This window comes from Actinia tenebrosa, unplaced genomic scaffold (assembly GCF_029948245.1).
Source record: "Actinia tenebrosa isolate PJP-AT-01 unplaced genomic scaffold, QUT_ActTen_1.0 PGA_scaffold9__36_contigs__length_13948895, whole genome shotgun sequence".
NCBI classification, from domain to species: Eukaryota; Metazoa; Cnidaria; class Anthozoa; order Actiniaria; family Actiniidae; genus Actinia; species Actinia tenebrosa.
In genome coordinates, this window is record NW_028292586.1 from 1130731 (window position 1) to 1154356 (window position 23626).

Here is a 23626-nt window from a genome sequence, read left to right on the forward strand (position 1 = left end):
AGCTGGTACGAGGTCGTTCAAATCAATAAACCTCCCTGTGACGATCTGAGCCACCAGTTTTGAAGGTATTGGGGAATATCCCGGACCCACAACAAACGGTTGGTGCAAAATAACAGGCAGTGGGCTCTGGGAACCCGTGGAAGCGGGGACTGAACTCGTTGCACCGAGACTACTGGTAGTTGAAGTTAAAGTTGATGTACTCGAGGCGGCAGGAAAAGAGAAAGTGTTCAAAAAAGACGGGGCAACCATTGAGGACCTACCTCCAAGAGTTCCGGGCTGATTTAGTAGAATCCCCGCTCCTGTCTGCAATAATTGGCTGGTCCTTTGGGCAAGGGAAGAGGGCGGCAACCCAACATTATTATTCGCCTGACTCGAAGCTCTGCTGGCCATTGAACGGTCGACTGCTCGCTGGATGGCTTCAACAATCTGTGAAGAAAGCTCTACAGGTACCTGGGAGACCGTCACCACACTCGGCGAAGAGCTAGTAGACTCTCCCGATGATGCAGCCTCGTTATTCATGTTGTATGACGGTGTAAACACCCCAAAACAGGCAAAAAGTGATGATAATAAAAATTTTTTGCTGCACGCTCACAGCCAAAGCTACCAAGACTGCTGGCAAAGCTGCCACTAAGTCCTTAGCAAAAACGCGCCCCACCCCCCCCCCCCCCACCCCCACCGCATATTATTGGGGTGGGTAGCCGCTGGCCGCTACGACTCGGTTTTAACTTGCCTGAATTTCATTCATGCTCATGAAAAATATGGTGGGCTGCCTGTGGGCTAATCGTACATTTGATATAAAAGGTTTTGTCAACACAAACAATAACATCAATACAAACAAACAAACAAAAGAACACACATCCCAAAGATTTTCGCAAAGTATATCTACACATGCTTTTTAGTGCCCTAGCGGTAACAAAAATTAACCTGGTTCGAAAAGTAAAACTACGCCAGCAAATAGAGTTTAAAATTTGATATTTATATCGTCAAAAGAATTGAGCATTTGATATTCCTGAAGACTTTTATTTCGATAAAGTGAGAAAAAGAACTTCCAGGAGGCCTTTCCAGGATCAAACTCATGAAAAAATTATTTACGTTATCTCTACTATCTTCGACTTACTTACGACAATGCTTTGACGAAACTCCTCGCAAAACGTTGAAACCTCCTCGAAATTAAGGAGGAAACTATTTGCACTTGTAAACACATATCTTGGCAGCATCGTAGGGGCATTTTTCTTGATATTCTAAGCCAAATCCGAACCAAATTCCACAGGTCTTTTAATCCTTCTAGCAGCTTGTCTTGCTTTAATTTTTTCTACCGGGTTCTAGTCTCGAAGACTTCTCTTTCCGTTATACTGACATTTTGGCGGGGGGAAAAACGCACCCGCGTCTAGCTTTGAGCGTAATACGCATGCGTATAATTATGATTTACAAAAAAAAATTAAAAAATAATACTAGAAAGTAAATAAAACTAAAAGAAAAGAAACGAAAAGAAAAGAAAGCAAATAAAAATAAATAAATAAAACTAGAAAGTTTTAAATTGAAAGAATATTTAATAAAATATTGACTTGCTTCGACGTTTGATTCCAAGCTTGACAAAATGAATCATTTTATAGATATGATATAAATTATAAGTATAAATAAATCAAATTTGGTTAATAAAATGAAATGCTTCTTAGAAATCTATTCATATTACTAATATTTTTCTATATAGTAGAGTCCAGCTGAGCGCAGTTAGCTAAAAATTCTTCGAAGAAAACTTTGGTTTTTGGAGAAAGTTAAAGTGCTTTAGCTATAGCCTTCGATTCTTAAAATGCTCCAATGCAAAACGAAAGTCATCGAGATAAAAAGTTAGAAATAATATTTTTCCAATGAAAAATAATGTCTCGGGTATTGAATCAATATAAAGAAATAATCATAATAATAAAATTATATATAGTATTTAAGTGTTGCTGGCTTTGCTCCTATATCCACACCGAATTTTACAATCGCGGGACCGCCTTACTTAACCTCTCATTCACTAGTATTTGAGAGGACCCGTAAGCGATGATCCCTAGAACCTTCCTCAGATGTAGATGGATGAGTAATGGGAAATAGTCTGTGTGCCGAACGCTATCATCCTTGGCATATTTTTTACAAGTGAGATTTCATCAATGTAACTCTCTATCTAATTATCCTCGGCTGCAACAATCTCTGACTTGGTAATGATGTGTTTCCGGAACGGTGGTTTATAATCTGGGAAGTCGATGTCTGTGCCAAAACGAACTCTTTGGATTTCTTTAGCACGAAGTAATTCCTCCTGGTAGGAAAATCAAGGCAGAGAAAATTCTTGAGAAACTAGGTTAAAAGGAATTATTTGCCCTTATTAGTATTATCAGGGGAGGATCCGGGATTTTGTTTAGGAAGGGGTGAGGTGCCGCACACAATGTTAACCCTCTGAGGGGTGCACCCCTTAGAATCAAAGGGAAAAAACAGTTTTGGTTATCTTCGAAGTAGGGGCACAAAGTGGAACCAGGGAGGGGTGCGCACCCCCTGCACCCCTCCCCTGGATCCGCCCCTGACTATCATATTAAAAAAACAACATTGCATCAATATTGAAGAGGATTGAAGTCTTACCGTGGTTGGCTGTGGTACCCAAGCTCGTTTAGGGCTATAAACTATGGACTTGGGTCTTTCATTTATGATTCCTAGGGCCGATGCTGCTCGTAAGACTGATGACTTACGAGTGCTTTGTATTGCAGAATGAATACTAGTGTTTGACATCTAAGTACAAAAGCAAACAGCGATCTTGATTCATAATAAAATATTCCTTGTACATCAGGATACAAGGAAACCAAGAGAAAATGAACTAGAACTGGAGGAAAGGGAATGCGGATAAGGCAAACTATAATTTATTTAACGTTAATAACACAGGGAGTGGTAGGCTAGCCCAATCTTCCGAGTCTGGGCCCGGTTGCATAAAGCTCTCTTAAGATAAGAGCATCCGTAAGTATTGTTCCAAAACAATAGGCCATTGTACTAAGACAATACTTACGAGTGTTTTTAAGCTTTTTCATCTTAAGAAAACTTTATGCAACTGGGCCCTGGGGCTCTTGTTAAAAGTGCTTCACAACAAAGAAGACGAAGGGATGGATGTTAGCGTGAAGAATTCAGGGGAGAAGGGTAATAACGTTGGGTAAAGTAGGATGGCTGGGGACGGACAATTAGCCCGGGTTTTACATAGGCATCATGAGGGGCCAAGCGAGGTATGTCCGTCTTGGAATGAATTAGTGCCGACTTGTCTTTTTCAGTATTTACCATATTCCCCTCCTTCAATGACTACCCTTCTAGACCTATACCTCTTCTTTTGGTTCCGGGGCGGTTTTAACACTTGGCATATGCGTTTTGGATTGACCCGGTGCTGACTTAGCTGCTCGTTTACGTGGGCTTCCACCTCCTATGATACAATAAAACACGCAGAACTTGAGGTCTGAAAGTATTCTTAAGAAAAAGAAAGACTGTGACATGGCGACAAAAGACTGTGACGTGGCGTCAGATGGCAATACATACATACTTTATTGAATGCTCCTAAAAAGGCTTTTCAGCAACAATTTACGATAAAATGGTGAAAATAGATTACAATAAAATGGCATAGCGCGGTCAAAAGGCAGTGACATGACTAAGTCTATGTTGGTGATACTAACAAAGAAAGGAAATAAGACATCGTTTGTTAATACCACTTCTTCTGTTGGTTTCGCAACATGAAAGAATTGATACGAACACCAAGTTATATATATAATGAGGTGACTGAATGATGCACAGATCGTCGCAGAGCGGAAGAAAGCACAAAAATTGGCACAGTTTACTTAGGTTACTTGAAGCAAATTTAGAAGGGATGCCAGTCAATTATATATTAGGAGGGTAAAACAATTTTGGATCGCGAGGGATGATCATTGCTTTCGAATAAATACCCCAACGTGACACCAGATTTCGTGGTCTACAGAGCCTAAGTTAAATCCGAGCCAAATGTTATGCTTTACTCCTGCAGTCTGTAAAGATATCGTTCTCATACTGATAAACCACCTCACTAACACGCAGGGACGCAGTCCCGAATTATGATGGGGCTAGCTGACATAAATTACATATTTCTGGCTGACAAGGGGTAACCGACAAAACAGATGACACTCATACTATCTGGTATTGCTACATTTATTGATAAAAAACTTGAAATCTTGTATCATGATTACTTTATTGAGATTACTGTAAACTTATAATACTACTAAGAAACTCGTAATGATATAGAATTATATTATATTAAGAGCGACTGTCCACTAATATCGAGCAATGTGCGGCAACAGCAAAAAATCGATTTTCTTTATTTTTGGTCCAGAGTTAGGTATTAGTGAGTAAGTAAACGTGGTGGGTTTTATTTCTTCAAAAAAAATGTTATCGCTGAGAAAAATCGAAAAAACGGTCCGTCCGATATAGGGCCCAAGACGGCACGAAATGAAAGCCATTTTAGGGGTCTCTTTAACGTTATCCTGTAAAGTCGCAACACATTTTCCAGCCTTTTTAAATTGAGATATTCGTTCTTCAACTATTCTTGAACATTTTCATGCAATTTTAGGCTCATGGGTTTATTTATTATTTTTTTAGAGGTCCGTCAAACTCGCTATAATTTGAGTCTGCAAAAACTTCGCTCCGGCACACAAATTCAAAAAATAAATTCTACATGTGGTATAATTCAGAATCTTTCAAAACTTCGGATTCTAAGCAAGTTAATATGGATCTTAAAAGTTCCATCAAAATTAGTTTGGGGAAATTTCCACAGCGGTCCAAACAAGCGAGTGAATAATGCTGGTTTTTAGAAGAAACCGCCCCGTGACTTGAAAACATTGTGTTTGGAGCCTTTGAAATTAGGACGAAAATCAGTCTATAATTTTGCTAAAACGGACAGGTTTTAATTTCCAACGACTTTCTTAGTGTTTCTTTGAGTTAACTTCAAAATATCAAAGCTTAAGAATCGAGTTTTCCTTTTATTTACTTTGAGTAAGAACTACCCAGTTTCTAATTAGCATAGTGCTTTCAACGAGTAGATTTCAAAATATGTTTTTTGGTCTGAAAACACTCCTACAATTCGACTAATGTCAAAGCAATGTTACAGAAAGACGTTTCCTACTTGCTTTACATGTTTTCTTGCTAATTCTGTACAGTTTTACTTCCATTTTCAGAATTAGTTGTGATACGTTTATCGGAACTTGGGATCAGTACTATTGATTGCGTGACCTAACGTCCCGTGGGGGAAGGGGGGCGGGGGGTGAAAAGCCGAATGTAGCGGGCTTCCAGGTTTTGATACGAGGGAAGTCTCGAATCATTTCTTATTTTCTCGATTTGCGAAGCAATAACAAACTGGCTCCTTGCTGGCCTGACAACTATATTGAACAAAAATGTACCAAAGGATTTTACTGTAGTTACTTAACTACCTCGCTGATACCTGAGGCTAATTTCTAATTTGAAGATCTTGCTTACGTGAATCATGGCAAAAGATAAACCCAAGAATGGGAAACATTAAGAAAAAATACTGAAATTGTCAATTCCTACTTGTCATGATGTGCTCATAAATACTTGGACAAGCGTTCAACCACGTGACATGGGGAAATGACATTTACTAGCACTTCCTAATAAAGCGGCTTTCGTTCATGAAGGATTAGGAATGGAAGTCAGCTGTTCATTTAAGAAAATCGTAGGCGGAAATTGCGGTTATGATCCCAGAGATCGAAACAAGAAGATGGTCGTGATACCACTTAGTTCATGTGAATTGGATATATCCGGGCATAAGAAAGCTTTTGGTATACAGGATGTCGATTCTGAGGTTGAACTACTTTTGGCTCGAGCTTCGATATTCTCGGTTCCAGACAATATTGCAGAGTTGACAATTTGTCCAGGTCATCGTTCATTGTTAGGTATAGGCTGGCGCAGAAGTTCCCAGCGCTGCCGAGTTCCTCAGGAGCTGTCAAGGCATGGCGAAAAGAAAGCAAAATGGCCCAAAGCTGATCGCGGGATCGGCAAAGAAAAATCGAATACTATCTTGCAGATGACGGGTGTCTTTGTTCCCGTAGGTTCAGGTTAGTATATATGTTACTCTTTTTGTGTACTAAGGAATGAAATAAAGCCAATTCAGTATGAAAATAAATGTATTTCCCGCTAAATTGCATGCTGCAATAGCTGCATGTGAAAATTCAAGCAATGTCAAATGAAGACGTTAACTTGACGCCATAAAGTCTGATATACTGAAATCATGCCATGTGAATATTTCATTGTTATACAGCAATATGCCGGGAATGCAGGGTCCTTCTAGACGATTACACTGTTCAAGCAAAGATGAAGTGTATGTCCTTGGTGAGTCGATGTCTTTCGTAGCATTAAATAAAGGCGTGGTTTTAGCACATATCCTGAGGGTCTGGTCCAGGGGTGGCGAGGGAATGCATTACTAGTGTTTATGTCAGAAAACATTTTAGACTGGCAACGGCATTGGTTACCCTGTAAGAATTACTCCCCTTAAAACATTCTGGATCCGCCCCTTCTATTAAATGATTATAACTCCCATGCGTTTTCTTGTCTTTCAGGAAATAAAATTAACTTTTCATATGTATGTACTTGTATTTTATAGGAGACTGACAAAGAGGTAACAATGAATACCCCAACCGCCCACAGCACCCCGTTGACTGCAAAAAGTACCGGTCAACCACATCTAAACCCAGTAACACCTGGTGGGAGCCTTTTTTTGCCCTCTGATGATAGCAGCTTGGAGGAATCATCTGGAAATCCTTTACAAGAACTGAATAGCTTTTTGCGTTCCAGAGATGTCAGTCCAGTCAGACACACCCTAACTACGCCTTGGTCTAATGCTAGTGACAGGACCAAGCGATATTATACACGCAAAGCATACCAAGGAGTAACAGCCGTTCTTGAAGAAATTGCCCCGTGTGATGCTGATTTTCTCTGGCAGTCAGTCTCTTCTTCGACAGCCCCTTGCCAGCGGTTTTCTGATGATGTAGCAAACTTTAAAGACATGGATACCATTCTTTTGGATGCGCTGACCGAATGTTACAATACTGCAGGTAGTTGGGGTACTCGAAGACAAATTCTCTCTATCATGGCGGACAAGGTCAGTCTAAACAATCTTCGTAAATGGATTCCAGATCTTACAAAGTATCGATATACTGAGGCCAAACGTCACTGCCTACTTTACGGAAGAGGAGAACCTGTCCCACTGTCACCTCAGTCAAGAATTTCCGTGTCAACAAGCAAGATCGACCACTTTATTAACTTCGTTACCAGTCCACACATCATCCAGGACTTACCTTTTGGAGAGAAAACCATAAAATTATCTTCTGATCAGCTAGTCAAGGTCCCAAACGTAATTCGTACGATCATTCCCGAAAAGGTAATTCAACAGTACCAGGAATTCTGTCGGGAGTCAGCCTTTACGCCCTTGAGTCGCAGTACTTTGCTTCGTATCCTTATGGTCTGTCCTGCTTCTTTAAGAACTTCGCTTCAGGGTTTGGACTACATAAGTTCTACAGGTGCAGAGGCATTTGACGATCTAGAAAGCGTTACAGAAATACTAGGAGACATCGGTTTAGGAATGGCCTGGGCAAAACAACAACAAGATCGCCTTAAAGCAGGAAAACGCTACCTGAAAACTGACTACAAGGTAACCGCTATAACATCACATTACGGTACGAAGACCGCGTAGGCCGATTAGGGAGTCTCTCCGCGGTCAAAGCAGATGTTTTAAAATAGCGCAATTCACGCGGATTCACGTACTTAGAGTAACCTTACACACAATACTGAAACTCTAATATAGCGGACCTTCGCTGTCCAGTACAAATAAAATCAACAACAGAGAATCAAAGCTAGAGCATTAAAGATAAACCAAACATCCCCTCGGTTAGTTTTATTTAAAGGCTAATTTAAATTAATTCAGTGATGGATATTTTTAAATATAAATTGCAGGTGCACATATCTGAGAGTTCGACGGTGGCTGATCATTGTAGGCGGTATGCCTTGAGTGACCCTGGTGATTCAGATTATCAGTCAGAGTGTAATCACCAGCACGATAGCTCATGTGATCGGTGTACTATGCTAACCGACACCGTCATGTGCATAGAGGAAGCTTTAAAAGAGCAGTCGAGAAATCTCTCTGAAGATACAAAGGAAGAGCTGACTTTCCGTGTGCGACAGGCCAAAACAAACATTGGAGCATGGAAATCACATCTTTTGCGCTATGTTAACCAAGATGAGGCTAGAGTAGACATCTTAGAAGTCCTCGATGAGACGCCCGTTTTTCTAACCCAAGACTGGGCCATGAAATTCATTCCAAGAAAGTTTAGAGAGAGTCAGAAAGACTGGTTTGCCAAACGTGGCATGTCTTGGCACATCACAGTAGCGACTAAACGAGGCAAAGATGGTCAATTAGAAATGTTAACATTTGTTCACATCTTTGAGTCATGTAGTCAGGAATACGTCGTCATTCTGGCTATAATGTCAGATGTCATTGAAAGGCTTAAAGTCATCACGCCCAAACTACGCTCAGTTTTTTACCGTCAGGACAACGCTGGATGCTATCGCAACGGTCCGAACATTTTTTATGCAAAGTTATTAGGTCATTGTCATGGTGTTGCAATCAAGCGCATGGACTTCTCAGATCCACAGGGAGGAAAGGGAGCCTGTGATAGAAAGGCTGCTACCATCAAGTCCCATATGAGAATCCACCTCAATGAAGGCAATGATATCATTTCTCATGAGCACATGAAAAAAGCAATCTTATCGTCAGGCGGAGTTCCTGCTGTGGGCGTCATCCTCTCTGGATCCCCCGTCATCCCAGATATGCCAACATTGAAACTGGATGGTGTCAGTCAAGTATCTAATGTAGAGTATTGTGAAGATGGGATTCGTATCTGGAAGGCATACAAAATTGGACCAGGTAAACTTCTATTATCCAAAGATCTACAACTACCTACCGACTCACAGATACCATCCCTGACGTTGATTGAAACCAGCGATAGTCAATTTACACAGATCAAATCTAAAACTCCCAAATCCGTTGAATCAGTAATAACGACCACAGAGAAAACACTCAGTGCTCCATCAGAAGCTAGAGAGCCAAGTGCACTGTTTACCTGTCCTGAAGAAGGGTGTACGATGACGTTCTTGAGACATTCTTCCCTCGAACAGCATCTAGATTGTGGAAAACACCATTTTGCTTTGGAGCGGGAGACCATTTTTGACAAAGCGACACTTTGTTACGCAGAAAAATTAGAAGGACAGTTCATTGGGATCCCCCATTTAGATGCGAGCTACAGAAGAACGACAGCACAAAACAAGAAAGAAACCTTGCCAATGGGATGGGCCCTAAGATCTTCACTAGGAGGTAAAAAAAGATTCTCCCAAAAGCAGAAAGACTACCTTTTGAAGAAATTCCAGATAGGAGAAACTACTGGACAGAAAGCAAATTCCTTGTCAGTTGCTAGAGCCATGATGACAGCAAAGGACATCAACGGCAATCGACTGTTCAACAGCGACGAATTCTTGACAAGCAAGCAGATTACCAGTTTTTTTTCACGCGTAGCTAAAAAGAAGAAGCTTCCGAGTCCAGATCCAAAGGAAGATGTCGATGATTATACCGCTGACGAACTGGAAAACGCCATTCATCAGCATGAGATTGAAGAATTCGCAGCCAAGGCAAAAAGCGAACTGTCCGTAAAGCACCCACTGGTTTTCGACACATATAACATTTGTGATTTGGCATCAAAGTCAAAACTGGAGACTTTTGCCATCGCAATGTTGAAGCAAATATGCCTCCATTTTGGTATTGACACCACAGATGTTCAAGTCAAGCGCAAGAAGCCATATACAGACAAGATTATGGCCCTTTATGCAAACTGCGAATGTCAGGTTTAATGGCAGAAAGTCGCACCGATTCGGTTTAAACTTATATGTAGAACTCAAAAGTTAAGTCTTTCTGACTGAAACGCCTTTTCGTTGATTTTACCTGAGCGCAAGTACAAAAATAAATCAAAAACTAAAACTAAAAAAAAAAAGGCAACAAAAAAGAAAAAAAAGGAAAACGAAAGAAAAAAAAAAAAAAGAAACGCTTGTCCAGGTATTTATGAGCACATCATGACAAGTAGGAATTGACAATTTCAGTATTTTTTCTTAATGTTTCCCATTCTTGGGTTTATCTTTTGCCATGATTCACGTAAGCAAGATCTTCAAATTAGAAATTAGCCTCAGGTATCAGCGAGGTAGTTAAGTAACTACAGTAAAATCCTTTGGTACATTTTTGTTCAATATAGTTGTCAGGCCAGCAAGGAGCCAGTTTGTTATTGCTTCGCAAATCGAGAAAATAAGAAATGATTCGAGACTTCCCTCGTATCAAAACCTGGAAGCCCGCTACATTCAGCTTTTCACCCCCCGCCCCCCTTCCCCCACGGGACGTTAGGTCACGCAATCAATAGTACTGATCCCAAGTTCCGATAAACGTATCACAACTAATTCTGAAAATGGAAGTAAAACTGTACAGAATTAGCAAGAAAACATGTAAAGCAAGTAGGAAACGTCTTTCTGTAACATTGCTTTGACATTAGTCGAATTGTAGGAGTGTTTTCAGACCAAAAAACATATTTTGAAATCTACTCGTTGAAAGCACTATGCTAATTAGAAACTGGGTAGTTCTTACTCAAAGTAAATAAAAGGAAAACTCGATTCTTAAGCTTTGATATTTTGAAGTTAACTCAAAGAAACACTAAGAAAGTCGTTGGAAATTAAAACCTGTCCGTTTTAGCAAAATTATAGACTGATTTTCGTCCTAATTTCAAAGGCTCCAAACACAATGTTTTCAAGTCACGGGGCGGTTTCTTCTAAAAACCAGCATTATTCACTCGCTTGTTTGGACCGCTGTGGAAATTTCCCCAAACTAATTTTGATGGAACTTTTAAGATCCATATTAACTTGCTTAGAATCCGAAGTTTTGAAAGATTCTGAATTATACCACATGTAGAATTTATTTTTTGAATTTGTGTGCCGGAGCGAAGTTTTTGCAGACTCAAATTATAGCGAGTTTGACGGACCTCTAAAAAAATAATAAATAAACCCATGAGCCTAAAATTGCATGAAAATGTTCAAGAATAGTTGAAGAACGAATATCTCAATTTAAAAAGGCTGGAAAATGTGTTGCGACTTTACAGGATAACGTTAAAGAGACCCCTAAAATGGCTTTCATTTCGTGCCGTCTTGGGCCCTATATCGGACGGACCGTTTTTTCGATTTTTCTCAGCGATAACATTTTTTTTGAAGAAATAAAACCCACCACGTTTACTTACTCACTAATACCTAACTCTGGACCAAAAATAAAGAAAATCGATTTTTTCACTGTTGCCGCCGATTCTTGATTTGGCTCGATATTAGTGGACAGTCGCTCTTAAATACTTTAAAGATGAAAACTTTTTTTTTCAAGGGCTGTTCATTATCATGTTGGGTGGGTGAGTATAGCAAGTTTGTTTTCAAATTTCTTTTCCGCTTTGCAATTCAATTTTACCAAAAAAAAGAAGCTTGCCAATGAAGAAAGGAAGATTAAATTGCTGAAAAGTGAGAGGTCCTATGGATGCGAGGAAAGCCTGCAGAGTTAAGGGCTTGGGATAACTAAATGAAGTAGCGAGAAAGTGACATACGAATGGAAATGATCCTACTTATAGAGGTAGCGATGCTTGTAAAAACACTATATACTGTACATATAGGAACAATCAAGCATCTCATTCCGCGACAGAATAATTACTGCCCTTTTTAGACGTTTTGTTTTTGTCCACATATTTCAATTCCCTGTAAAATTAACCAAACAACGGGTTGGATTACTCCACCGAAATAACTCTAACTCTCCAACTCTCTCACTTTCTCCCCTATCACCAAAACAAATGATCAAAACCGTGCAAATATCTATTGTTTCACATAACTCGACACTCTTAAACTTAACTCTTTTAAATTTCCGTATCAGTATTTGTCAAAAGTAGTCTGAACATGAAGTCCTGTTGTTGAACTTGTTTTTCGTCCCATCTTGATGTTCATTTCTGTCCTTTTCTCTTTGGTTTTTGAACTTTTAGTCAATTTAATTTTAGTCTTCGTCACCACCATCGCCCTCCTCGTCAGCAGCTTCTCCACCACCATCACCGTCCGCACTTGACTGCGCAACCGATTTGGGCCTGGGAGCTGCCTTTCCTGATGAGTCAGAAGAGCGCACGTAAGAGTACTCTTCACATAGATGTTTGTTGTTCACCTGGCTGGCCGTCGTTTAGAGGGTTTTTCACTGTGATGTTGCCTTACGCTATTTCTTCTCTTCTGTTTACTGAGTCAATAATGTTCATGTGTTTGATGAAGTTAAATTAAGAAATCGATGGAGCATTTTAAAAGTAGCTTAATCTAAGTGTACTTTGATGAAAACAGAGAAAGACATCATCACAAAAATCCTCTCTTACCCACCCACCTATTAGGACACCCACCTATTAGAACACCCACCTATTAGGACACCCACCTATTAGAACACCCACCTCCTACCCTCTAACACAGCAGCCAGCCAGCCAAACACACTATACATTACAGTACAGTACCTATTAGGACACCCATCCTCCTACCCTCTAACACAGAAGCCAGCCAGCCAAACACACTATACAGTACAGTACAGTACCTATTAGGACACCCATCCTCCTACTCTCTAACACAGCAGTCAGCCAGCCAAACACACTATACAGTACAATACAGTACGTATTAGGCTCTATTACCCTCTAACACAGCAGCCAGCCAGACACACATGAACACACTATACAGTACACTATACTCACCCATCATCACTCTAGCCCACACCCACACACAATATGTATGTAATGATAAAAATAAACATAAATACAAAAATGACATGAATTAGAAGAAAATTAGTTAATGGTTTTTGTACCTCATTAGCATGCAGGGGAATAAAGTGGAGGGTTTTGTATTAATTTCTTGAATCTATTTTCTAATCAACAAAGGTCTAGACCAAAAGGAATGGATGCCTTAGGGTTAGGAGAATGTTGGTAGGGATAAAAGAACGTTGGTAACGATTTGTGTGACAAAAAGTAAGGCTGCGTTTATAATGTATGGCAGGAGGGGGGGGCAGGTGAAATTTAGGGGGGATCGGAAAAAATTTTACCAGTAAAATGGGGGGGGTTTGAAATTTTTTTTCATAGAATTGGGGGGGGGGGGGTGGGGATGCAAAAGTTTTAGAAGAAGCTACAAGAGATTGTCCAGGAGCATAGTTATTTTTGGGGGGACTTCAAGGGAGGGTCTTAGGAATTTTGTCATTTAAAGATTTCACCTGTCCCCCCCCCCCCCCCCCTCTCTGCCATACATTATGAACTCAGCCTAACTTACAATGTAATGTGTAAGACTTGAGTAAACATTAGAGATGAAATAGCTGTCAAGGCTAACATCTTCAGCAGTTTTGTTCCTAGTTGTTCCCTATCTACATCCATCCTCAGGAACAGGATGAAGACAATGACAAATGACCTGAGGAGCTGTCAAGGCTAACATCTACAGCAGTTCTGTTTCTTGGTGTTCCTCACGTGCGTCCATCTTCTCTGACGCCAACAAGATGAAGACGATGACAAATGAAGGAGCTGTTAAGGCTAACATCTTCAGCAGTCCTGTTTCTTGTTGTTCCTCATGTGCGTCCATCTTCTCTGACACCAACAAGATGAAGACGATGACAAATAAGGACAATATTTTCCTTTAAAAATTGCTCTTTCTTGCTGTTACCTAGCAACTAATCAACTAGACGAAGCAGATGGTAAAAAGAAGCAGATGATAAAAAGAGATCCATATCTGCTGGGAAACCTGTGTTTCTAGCCGTCACATGCAGGGACACTACTACCTATCCACGAAGGGATGAATATCTGTACAATGAGAACCCTGTGTTTCTAGCTGTCATGTGGACACTACGTACTACCTCACTACTACCTATCCGTGAAGGGATAAATATCTGTACAATGGGAACCCTGTGTTTCTAGCTGTCACATGGACACTACGTACTAGGGGATGAATATCTGTACAATGGGATCCCTGTTTATAGATTGTATAGTGTTTATAGATGCCATCTGGCAGTCGGATGAAGCGCCTCTTAAAATTAGACCCATTCATATCTGTTCGTATGTGTTCATAGTTGTCCTTTAGAAATCAGATAAATCAGAGGACGATGTGATATCCATATCCGTACGTTGGGATCCCTGTGTTGCATCTATCTCATTGCATTCACTGTTCTCCATATCTTCCACAGACTCGTTAAAGTAGCGCTCAAACCACACCCTCCTCTTGGAGGTACTGGAAAGACCACGGTATTGCAGATACGACAGGGTTGAAGAAGAATCAATAGTGGAAAGGGACGCTGCGGGACTTTCTGAAAAATGCTCGTGTTCTCTGCTTGTGTTTTCCCTTCTCGCTTTATCTTCCTCGTTGACTGAGTTAGGTTTTAGCATTGGGCGAATTTTAGCTTTAACAGAAGAGAAAGAGAGAGAGAAAGATAGCAAGTTAGTTGTAAGAAAGAGAAGACGTAAGAGCAGTATCCGTAATAATGACGGACAAAGATAAGAGAATATTTCAGCCTTAAAGTAGACTAAAAGAACTCTACTCCTTTCTCTGATTAGTGCTTTGTTTTCAGAGTGTTTGAAACTTTAAACCAGAGGGGAGATAGAGGAGAGGTTGAAATTGGGCGGTCAATTACGACCTATCATGGCTTTACAGCTGCAAGCCAGAACAATTTATGATTCTTTCAAAGAGAATGTGAAAAGAGAAAAGACCTGGAGAATGAGAGTGTATTTGGTATTGCTGCGTTCAATCAGCTATTAAAGTCTTTGAATCTCATATCTGCCATGAATGGTGGCCAAACACTGACCACCATGTGCTGTCAGCCAGAAAGAATATTATTATATTGAAACTTGCCATTGATTCAGCTGATGATCATTTTGCATGAGAGGAAATGACGTCAAGTGAATTCCAGCGATAAAATTTATAGTGAGTACGACTGGAGATTACATAACTCACTTCTGACCCCTTATCTATGAACGTAACGCACCAAGAAAAGTAATTTCGAAAGTGAAAGAAACCATAAGAGAAAGAAAGCAATATAATTTTTTGTGACACTAGTATGTAAGGCTGTCCAGAAGCACTAAACCTGATGTCACTAGCTTGATTTACTGGCTTGACAAAATAACCCCTTTAGGGGAAGAACCCTTCCTGTCATTAGATGGATGAGAAAAGAAAAGAAAGTCATTGTCGTGGTCACTACTGTGCACAGCAACAACTGGCAAGTACATTTGAACTTTCCAATTCAGGCTTCAAGTAACAAGCAAATCAAATCTCTCAATAAATTTTTTTCCATCTTAATGAGGGATTGCTGCATACTCCATCCAGGAAATATATGTAACTAGCGAATTGTACGCTTAATACGATGTTAAAAAAAAGTTAAAATACCCTTTTTCATAATTTAAGGTTAACATTCCATTATAAAACAGTATTTTTAAAGAACATTTCTTGCCTGGATGAATCTGAAATATGCCACTGATATCAAAGATAATATTTATATGTATCAAATTATAGAGTAATTTTATCAACAAATAATCAAGGTCATAAAAGTACGATTCTCTTAACCAAAAAAGCCATGACAAAATCTGAAGCATTAGAATACGCCAGTTCGACAAGGTTCAAGTAACTCATACAGATTTTGAAAGCAAGGCACTTCAAATTCTTGAACAAATTTAAAATGATTTCTTGACTTTTAAGGTCGAATGTGTTATCATCGATGACCATTCAACATGCCATGACCAGTTAATATATGTATAATTTATATAAATATACCATGCACATACAGAATAACAAGTGTATTACTTACGTTTTTTCTTGTCGACTGGTGGAGGTATCTCATCCCAACGTTTCTGCACCATAGCAACCACACGTGGATCTGCATAAGCCTTAGCAACGTCTAGAGCAGTGTGGCCTTTCTTATTGGGTAACTGTATCTTCGCTCTAAAAAAATGTTAACAATCACTTTAATAGTTACCACTTCCTTTTGTCCCTGCCGCTTTCAAAATCACATCTAAGTTGGATCTACATTGTTTTCAAGAATACTGACCCTTTAGCTATAAGGAACTCTACCGCTTCTTCTTTAGAACTCTCTATTGCCCTCATCACTGGGGTGCCACCATTAATGGTCTGTGCGTCAAGCTCGGCACCTCTTTCTAAGAGTAGCTTGATGACATCGAGTTGTCCTGCATGGCACGCATGGTGCAGTGGAGTCCACTTGAAGTTATCTCGTCCAATGACATCTGCCCTGTTGATATTATTATCCATTATTAATGATATTTTTTATTTTTTCACTTTTATCTTGTTTTTCAACTTTTTTGTTGTTTAGCAACTGTTATCCAAATATATGCACCACAAGTAAACTGCAGTCAGAGATACTGCCCATTATAGCCCATCAGGGGCCAGCTGTAGGAAGTGTGAATAGCATTATCTGATGGATAGAGCTATCCATCCTAGCACGACCAGGCCCAAAATGCATAATTTTTAGAATAATGGACTGGAAAAAAGAACAAGCAGTTTTTGCTTACCCTAAGTCAAGTAGGAACTTAGCCATATCTAGGTTTCCATGAGAACAAGCAGCCATCAGGGGTGTCTTGTAGTACTTATCTCGTTGGTCTACAGGAGTACCCTTGATGAACGCTGCTTTAAGAGTCTCTAAATCGCCTAATTTAGCAGCGTCACTAATATTCAAATATGAAGTTTCTGTAATCAAGAGAAATCATATAATAATCATATAATAACTTCAATATTGCATATTAGTAAAATAAATATGGTACATATATCTATCTTGCTTGGGGTAACCTGATTGTTTGTAGCAGATGTCTGGGTTACATTGCTTGGGTTACATTATGCAGGAATTAGTCCCACTTAGGTAACCACTGGGAAATTTGGGTAATTTGTTTTGGACACTTTATTTAGTCAAATAGGTGTACGTTTTCTGGGGTACCTTGTTTGGGTACTTCGTTTGGGGGTTATTTGTTGTGGTTAAATATCATCATATCAGTAGTTGCATAACCTGTTTTCAAAGTGCCACTTAATATTCGCCATTTTGGGTGTACATTTTGGGTTTATGTATTTTGGGTGTATGTATTTTGGGTGTATGTATTTTGGGTGTATATATTTTGGGTGTATATTTTGGGTGTACATTTTGGGTGTACATTTTGGGTGTTGTATTGGGTGGTAATTTGGGATTAGTACTATAATGATTGGGGTACCCCCTGGTACCAGCTCACCTGGGAAATTAAGATACCATGCTGAATCATCTTGTATAGGATGAGATGGTGGATTATCACGGTCAAATCTAGAATTATCTGTAAAATGCTGCAAAGAAATGAAACTATTGAACACGAAGGTCGATCAAAACAGGTGATTGATTTTAGAGATTACAGCGATTTTCTACATTTGGATAATATTTATCTGTGATTTAAAAGACTCAGAATGATGATAGCTTGTTTTGACTCACCACATATCTTTCTATCAAATCCTGTGGTGGCCCTCCGTGCTTTGTTCTGGGGCCATCAGGAGCTGTACATATTGGAAGAGGAACTTTCGTTTTACCCTGTGGAATAAGAAAGTGTAATAAAGCTATTACAACAAATTCATGAATAAAAAAATGCAAGTTTTTTTAGATTGACACATCTTTTCTTTTCTTATCAGTGCTATTGATCTTATTACAGTCATTTCTCTGACAATGAGTCTTTGTAAGGATTTTGGTAATATTGTTATGATAGCTGCATGTATATTTAGACAATAAAATGCAATAATTTAATTAATTTAGTCTTATAAATACTTGCCTTCTTTTTCTTTCCTTTTTTGCCTCCTTTCTTCTTCTTTTTCTGTATTAAAAAAGTTTTAAATGCAATCAAATTTAAATTAGCACCTAATCTCATTTCATGTCATCCAATTTTGTTCACTTACCTTTCCAAGGGTTACCATAAATTGCTATAAAATAACAAAAAAAGATATGTCAGTTAAACTGTGTCTAAGCTTTGTTCATTCTCAAAAAGGCTTGCAGTTGTAGTGCAAAAGGAGATAAGAGAATATCTCCTAAGATCAAATTTGAAAGGAAAACAGCAGTCGATTTAGCACTAAATATTAATATGACAAAAGTATCAGTCTTGTTTGTTGTAATACACTGTCATATCTCACCTTGCCAATAATTTTCTTACAGCTAATAAACAATCCATAATCTACTTTATCTTCCTTGCTTGGATCATGTACGACTGCTATTTTCTCCAAGTCTGAAACTTCTACAGGACAATCTAAAAACAAATACACAAATCAATAGCTGGCAGATTATATGATTCCTATAGCACTCTTATTCCATATGTACATCGATCAAATGTGCCTTACAATGAGTGTATGAATATAAGAGGTAGGTTAGTAGGAGGAGTAGGCAATGCAGGTGGTCACTGCAAAGGTTTCTTTACGTCCTCAGTGGTTTCTTATACATCCCTCCAATATTGACAAGTGATGTGAATCCATTTAGTGGGCCTTTCATTTTATTAGCACAGGAAGGGGAGGGGGTGGGGGTGCAAAATCACATGGAAAGCTTTACAAATATAACCCAAAACCCCTTCATGGTAGAGGCAACAATAATTGCATAGCCCCCCTATTCACTATTCATCATCCTTCAATAGTTCTCAACCCCCCCCCCCCCCCCCCCCCCCATCCTCAATATGTGATAACCACTTTCTCAAAATGTATGTAACCCCTCTCCCCTCCCCCATGTGCTAATAAATGAAAGCCTCCTTGAAATGGTCGTCTCAGGGCTAAGTGATAATTTTTAATGGTTTGATGAGGAGTTATAAATCATCATAATCATGATGACTCATCATGCCAGGAAGCAAACGAGGCCTGATACTAGGAACAAGCAATCTACTCTACTTACTCAGTGTCTGTAGACACACTACAAAACTCTCTTTACTAATATATCCTTTTCTATTGCCTATATATTCTATTATTCTATGATGATGGTGATACTAGACACAAGCAATCTACTTTACTTATCAGTGTCTGTAGACACACTACAAAACTCTCTTTACTAATATATCCTTTTCTATTGCCTATATATTCTATTATTCTATGATGATGGTGATACTAGGAACAAGCAAGCTACTCTACTTACTCAGTGTCTGTAGACACACTACAAAATTCTCTTTATTAATATATCCTTTTCTATTGCCGTCATCATCTTCAGGGTCAAACTGTTGAAACATTGCCAGCACCTTTGCCTCATGTTCTTGTAACCAGTCATAAAGCTATAAATACATAACATGAAGAAAAAGTACAGAAGTACGCATAAAGTTGTTCACTTGAGATTACGTGGAAGTTTGATTGTGAAGTTAGAAACTAAGAATGATGGGTGGTCAATGAGCAACTTAGTTTCATTGTGTGCATCAGAAACCTTGACTTAATGAGGCTCTTATATCAATTATATATCAATTATTGTTTTCCTATGGGTATTAATTATCACCTGAGTAACAGAGAAAAAGTATTAAATAAATATGGATTTAAATCCAATTCTCAAGGGAATGATGGTATTTGGTCTGAGATGAGAAAACCTTACGCCCAGAGAAAATGTTATTAGAAGATGAAAAACTCCATATCATCTAAGTTAGATTATATTTATGAAAAGTTCTGCATGATTGCAAAAATTGATAAGGTCCATGAGTTTTGTTAAACACCATTAATCACTCAAATAACTACACCTTAAGCTTTGGACATGATCAAACTTAATGTTTGTTACTTACTCTAATAGAATATGGTTCTCCAGCTTTTCCTCCGCCTTTACTAAGTCTTGCAGATTGTTTCTCAGCCTTACGACATTCCTTTATTGCCTCTTTGTGTTCATTATCTTTAGCCAATAGTCTAGGTGTCTTCCCTTCTTTATTCTTCAGACTAGCTGGACAGCCTCTTTGTGCCAGAAATTTACATATTGGTCCATACCCTTGGGTTGCGGCATGATGTAGAGGGGTATTCCCATCCAAGGAGACTTTACCCAGGTCACTACCATATGCTGCTAATACTCTTATTACTTCAAAGTGTCCATTCAGTGCAGCTTTGTGAGCTGCATGTACATTTTCATGATCCAATACATCATGGTCGGCACCGGCCTCTAGTAAGTGACGCACACAACCAACACTACCTGAAGCTGCCGCACAATGCAGAGCAGACTGACCTGTTTTCTAGAATTAACATTTATAAAATGATATATATGTTAAATAATAATAAAAATAATAATAATGATAATGTTTATACGGAAAGCTCTCATCATGAAGGTGTTTTTCAGAGAGGTCCTGCACTATGTAGGACCTTTAGTAGAGGTAAGTGCATTATGGCGATGTCTGATATAACTGCAATAATTTACAATAAATATCCACAACTCATCTATTGATTGGGGTGGATTCTAAAATCCCCTCAATTAACCCAAAGAAAATTCATAAAGAAAGTGTTATTTTAATGTTGGTGGTAAGTTACACTTAGCTTGTCCACGGTATCCCAATTCAAAAAAAACTTGCAACCAAAGCATGGCAAATTTTAAGTCCCTTAAATTAGCCACGTTAAAATATTACAATGAAAAACTTTTTTTTTGCATATCAAAACAACACCATTTTAGCCCATTTGGATAACATTGTCAGTAACTCATGTGTAAACAGGGAGTACAAGCAAAGCTCATGAACATCTTTAACACCAATAGAATCCATACCTTGTGTTTGCCATCAGGATCAGTGCCTGCTTTAAGCAAATCCCTAACTATATCATCTAAGCCTTCTGTTGCAGCAACGTGTAATAATGGCAGGCCTTCTAAACTCTGGCAGAGATAATATGGAAAATGCAGATTATTACTTCAGTAATTCTTTACTCAATATTAGCCAAAAATTGAAAGCTTTGCAAAGTTGAAGCTTTCCAATTTTATTCAAGTCCCAAAATTATTATTTGGCCAACATTGCAGCGATTCGGCATTCTCATTGTCTGAATCATCTCAATAAGCCTGAAGCGAGATGACGTTTTACCCCCGTCTCTAGACCATAATCCTTCTCAAACTGCTTTTGTTCTTTAATTATGACTATTGTTCCTGTATTCTGTAAGGAATCAAAAATTTTAATATGAAAGAATTTAAAAAAAACTTTTATGGTATAAAGTTGGGGGTAAAATGTCATCTTGCTTCAGGCTTATTCAATTTCTATACCTTGTGACATAAAATTATCACAACTTACCACATTATTTACATCGGCACCATTCTTAATGACAATCTTCAGGCATTCCAAATGACGCTTGGTTGGTTGTATACAGTTAAATATAATCCCCTTTCCTTCCTTGTCTGTTACTAAAAAGGGAAGAAGAAAATCATTTTTTTTAATGAACCTGCCTATCCACAGAAAGCCCAACTATCGAAGTTGGAATCCCTGTTTGAAGTGCACAATAAATAGAAATTCTCAAACAATATCTGGTCAGGGAGGTGGGAAAATAGTAACTTAGATATAACATAAAGGTACTTAGACAGCTAGCTGGCTGCCGTACCTATGCCAGCAAGAGCAGATCCAGGATTTTTTTTGATAGGGGGGGGGGGGGGGGAGTACAAAACCTACTTTCATTATGTGGCCTCATTTTTGATGCCATACTAATATATACATACACCATATAGGCTTTTCAATTTGTGTTACTATTGGTATACATTTGACATTCGAATGATAGACATGCATAAGCCAATCATGACTTTCAGTTTAAAGGATATTACAGTATTAAGATTCTTTGTTATATATCGTATGGTTGAGAAAGGGGGGCGGGGGCAGGACCCCTCCCCTGGAACCACCCTTGGCTAGAGAACAAAGCATACACAAACAATTTATTGGGAATCAAGGGTGGTGTTAGTGGTAGTCTATTCACTTCTTGGGTCTCAGATTGATTCCCGGAGCAGAGCAGAGCATAGTTTGGAGTGAGAGGAGGGAGGGGGGGTCTAATCAGGGAGAGTCTAATCTGAGGGGTCTAATACTAGGCTCCTGGAGAAATTGAGGCTCCTAAGGAAATAGATTTCAAGTGCCATGGTTTTGAGGGGCAATCCTTACATATTGGTGATTGATCCTGAAGATGTTTGGTAAAATTGCAGTTTCTGAGGGTCTAACTTACTTGTCAAATTAGTACCAGCATCAGTCAGGAGCAACAGAGCTTGTGTGTGACCAAACTCTGCAGCACACATTGCAGGGGTCTGTCCTTTGAAGTTAATAACGTTAGGGCTTGCACCCAATGATAGCAGAAGAGATATCATTTTCTCATTATTCTTACAGGCAGCAATGTGTAACCCTGTTTCTCCATGCTCTGGCTCTGTAATGATTTCAAATACAAATGAGTCAATATTTTAAACCTTAATAGCTTTTTCGCGGCTAGCACAGCACAAATTTTTTTGAATAAACCAAAATATCCTTGAAGAGAGAGAAAACGAGTCAGGAAGCTTCACTCCAATATATTATAATTAAATCCGTTCTGAAGGGATTAAACTTTGAAAATTTATACGATTAAAATTGTGTATACAAGAGACCTTGATAAGCTCAACAGCGCGATAAGAGTTTTAGATTACTGTTTTTTTTGTTAAATACAGTTATATTCTTTGAATCAATTTTTGCCTATATATTCTCAAGCAGTAAACTTTTCAACGGCTTTTGCATTAAACTACTTTGGTGTTAAGTAATAACACTAAAATTATCATAATTACATGGTTATCAAGCTTGATAATCACAGCTTGCAAGTAGCGTTTCTTCCAAGAATAATAATTTTGGGAATTTTGGCGGTCTCAAAAAATTTTTTCTTGAGGAGAAGAATCATTATTTTTCCTTACCAGATAAATTAATTAGGTCAGGTACTCCATTAGCTACGAGTTTTTCGATTTGTTCGACGTCTTCATTTCGTACTGATTGAAGGAACTTCAAGAGTTGAAGGTATTCTAAACGCTCAATGGCAATCGGCATTTTTCACCGGACAAATTTCCCCGGCCACGAGAATGGCTTTTAAGCTCGCCTTCAGCCACCAAAACTCTTTGAGACTTTCCTTGCTTGTAGAATAATGATTCTTGATGGGACTTTTTGAAGATTTCATTGAAAAAGTTTAAGAAATCCCAAATTCCATTGGTGTAATTGTGTCAGAGTGAAGTCCTTCGAGACCACAGCGCGTTCATGTCGTCAAGATAACATTGACAGGACATCATCCTGCGCGCTGATTGGTTCCAAATACAATGGACCTCATCCACTATTAGTACCTTATTCGTATCAACCAAAGATATCCTATCGATATTGAACCTCTACGTCCCTTCTATTCCTCTAAAAGCGTTTTGCCAAAAAGCATATTTATTTATTTATTTTCTAGTTAATTTGATAATTTCTTTCATTACGACAATTAATGGTAATTGATTATTCCCTAGAAATTTTGAATCATTTCAGACGTCTCAGTGCACGCACAAATTCGTGAAAGAGTTTTTAAAGAAATAATAAAA

The 23626-nt window shown here is 38.7% G+C and overlaps 2 protein-coding genes across 3 annotated transcripts; one reads left to right on the forward strand and one right to left on the reverse strand.

Moving 5' to 3' along the window:
- Nucleotides 1-999: 999 nt before the first annotated feature.
- Nucleotides 1000-23314, reverse strand: LOC116294434 (ankyrin repeat and EF-hand domain-containing protein 1). Of its 2 annotated transcripts, XM_031702029.2 has the most exons (17): nucleotides 22976-23314; nucleotides 22270-22464; nucleotides 21360-21469; nucleotides 20849-20953; nucleotides 19893-20327; nucleotides 19268-19400; nucleotides 18289-18401; nucleotides 18058-18081; nucleotides 17934-17975; nucleotides 17603-17698; nucleotides 17373-17460; nucleotides 16668-16842; nucleotides 16190-16387; nucleotides 15950-16083; nucleotides 3336-3433; nucleotides 2614-2760; nucleotides 1000-2296 (listed from the first exon to the last, which is right to left on the reverse strand). In XM_031702029.2, exons 1-17 carry the CDS (start codon nucleotides 23103-23105, stop codon nucleotides 2165-2167), a joined length of 2355 nt encoding a protein of 784 aa, XP_031557889.2. In that variant the 5' UTR covers nucleotides 23106-23314; the 3' UTR covers nucleotides 1000-2164. The 2 variants fall into 2 exon arrangements, with proteins under 2 accessions (XP_031557889.2, XP_031557891.2); XM_031702031.2 differs by lacking the exons at nucleotides 1000-2296; nucleotides 2614-2760; nucleotides 3336-3433 and adding an exon at nucleotides 10567-12252.
- On the forward strand, nucleotides 5316-9942 carry LOC148904454 (uncharacterized). Its single transcript, XM_089024916.1, has 4 exons — nucleotides 5316-6101; nucleotides 6305-6375; nucleotides 6647-7693; nucleotides 7996-9942. Exons 1-4 carry the CDS (start codon nucleotides 5690-5692, stop codon nucleotides 9940-9942), a joined length of 3477 nt encoding a protein of 1158 aa, XP_088881042.1. The 5' UTR covers nucleotides 5316-5689.
- Nucleotides 23315-23626: the final 312 nt, after the last annotated feature.

Bases quoted from the DNA above. Each gene is read 5' to 3' on its own strand.
- LOC148904454 (XM_089024916.1), top strand. From the start codon at position 5,690: ATGGAAGTCAGCTGTTCATTTAAGAAAATCGTAGGCGGAAATTGCGGT. The intron at 6,102-6,304 runs GTTAGTATATAT...ATTGTTATACAG, and splicing joins CTTTGTTCCCGTAGGTTCAG to CAATATGCCGGGAATGCAGG. The intron at 6,376-6,646 runs GTGAGTCGATGT...TGTATTTTATAG, and splicing joins AGATGAAGTGTATGTCCTTG to GAGACTGACAAAGAGGTAAC.
- LOC116294434 (XM_031702029.2), bottom strand. From the start codon at position 23,105: ATGCCGATTGCCATTGAGCGTTTAGAATACCTTCAACTCTTGAAGTTC. The intron at 20,954-21,359 runs GTAAGTTGTGAT...TATCTCTGCCAG, and splicing joins GTGCCGATGTAAATAATGTG to AGTTTAGAAGGCCTGCCATT. The intron at 17,699-17,933 runs GCAAGTATTTAT...CTTATTCCACAG, and splicing joins AAAAAGGAAAGAAAAAGAAG to GGTAAAACGAAAGTTCCTCT.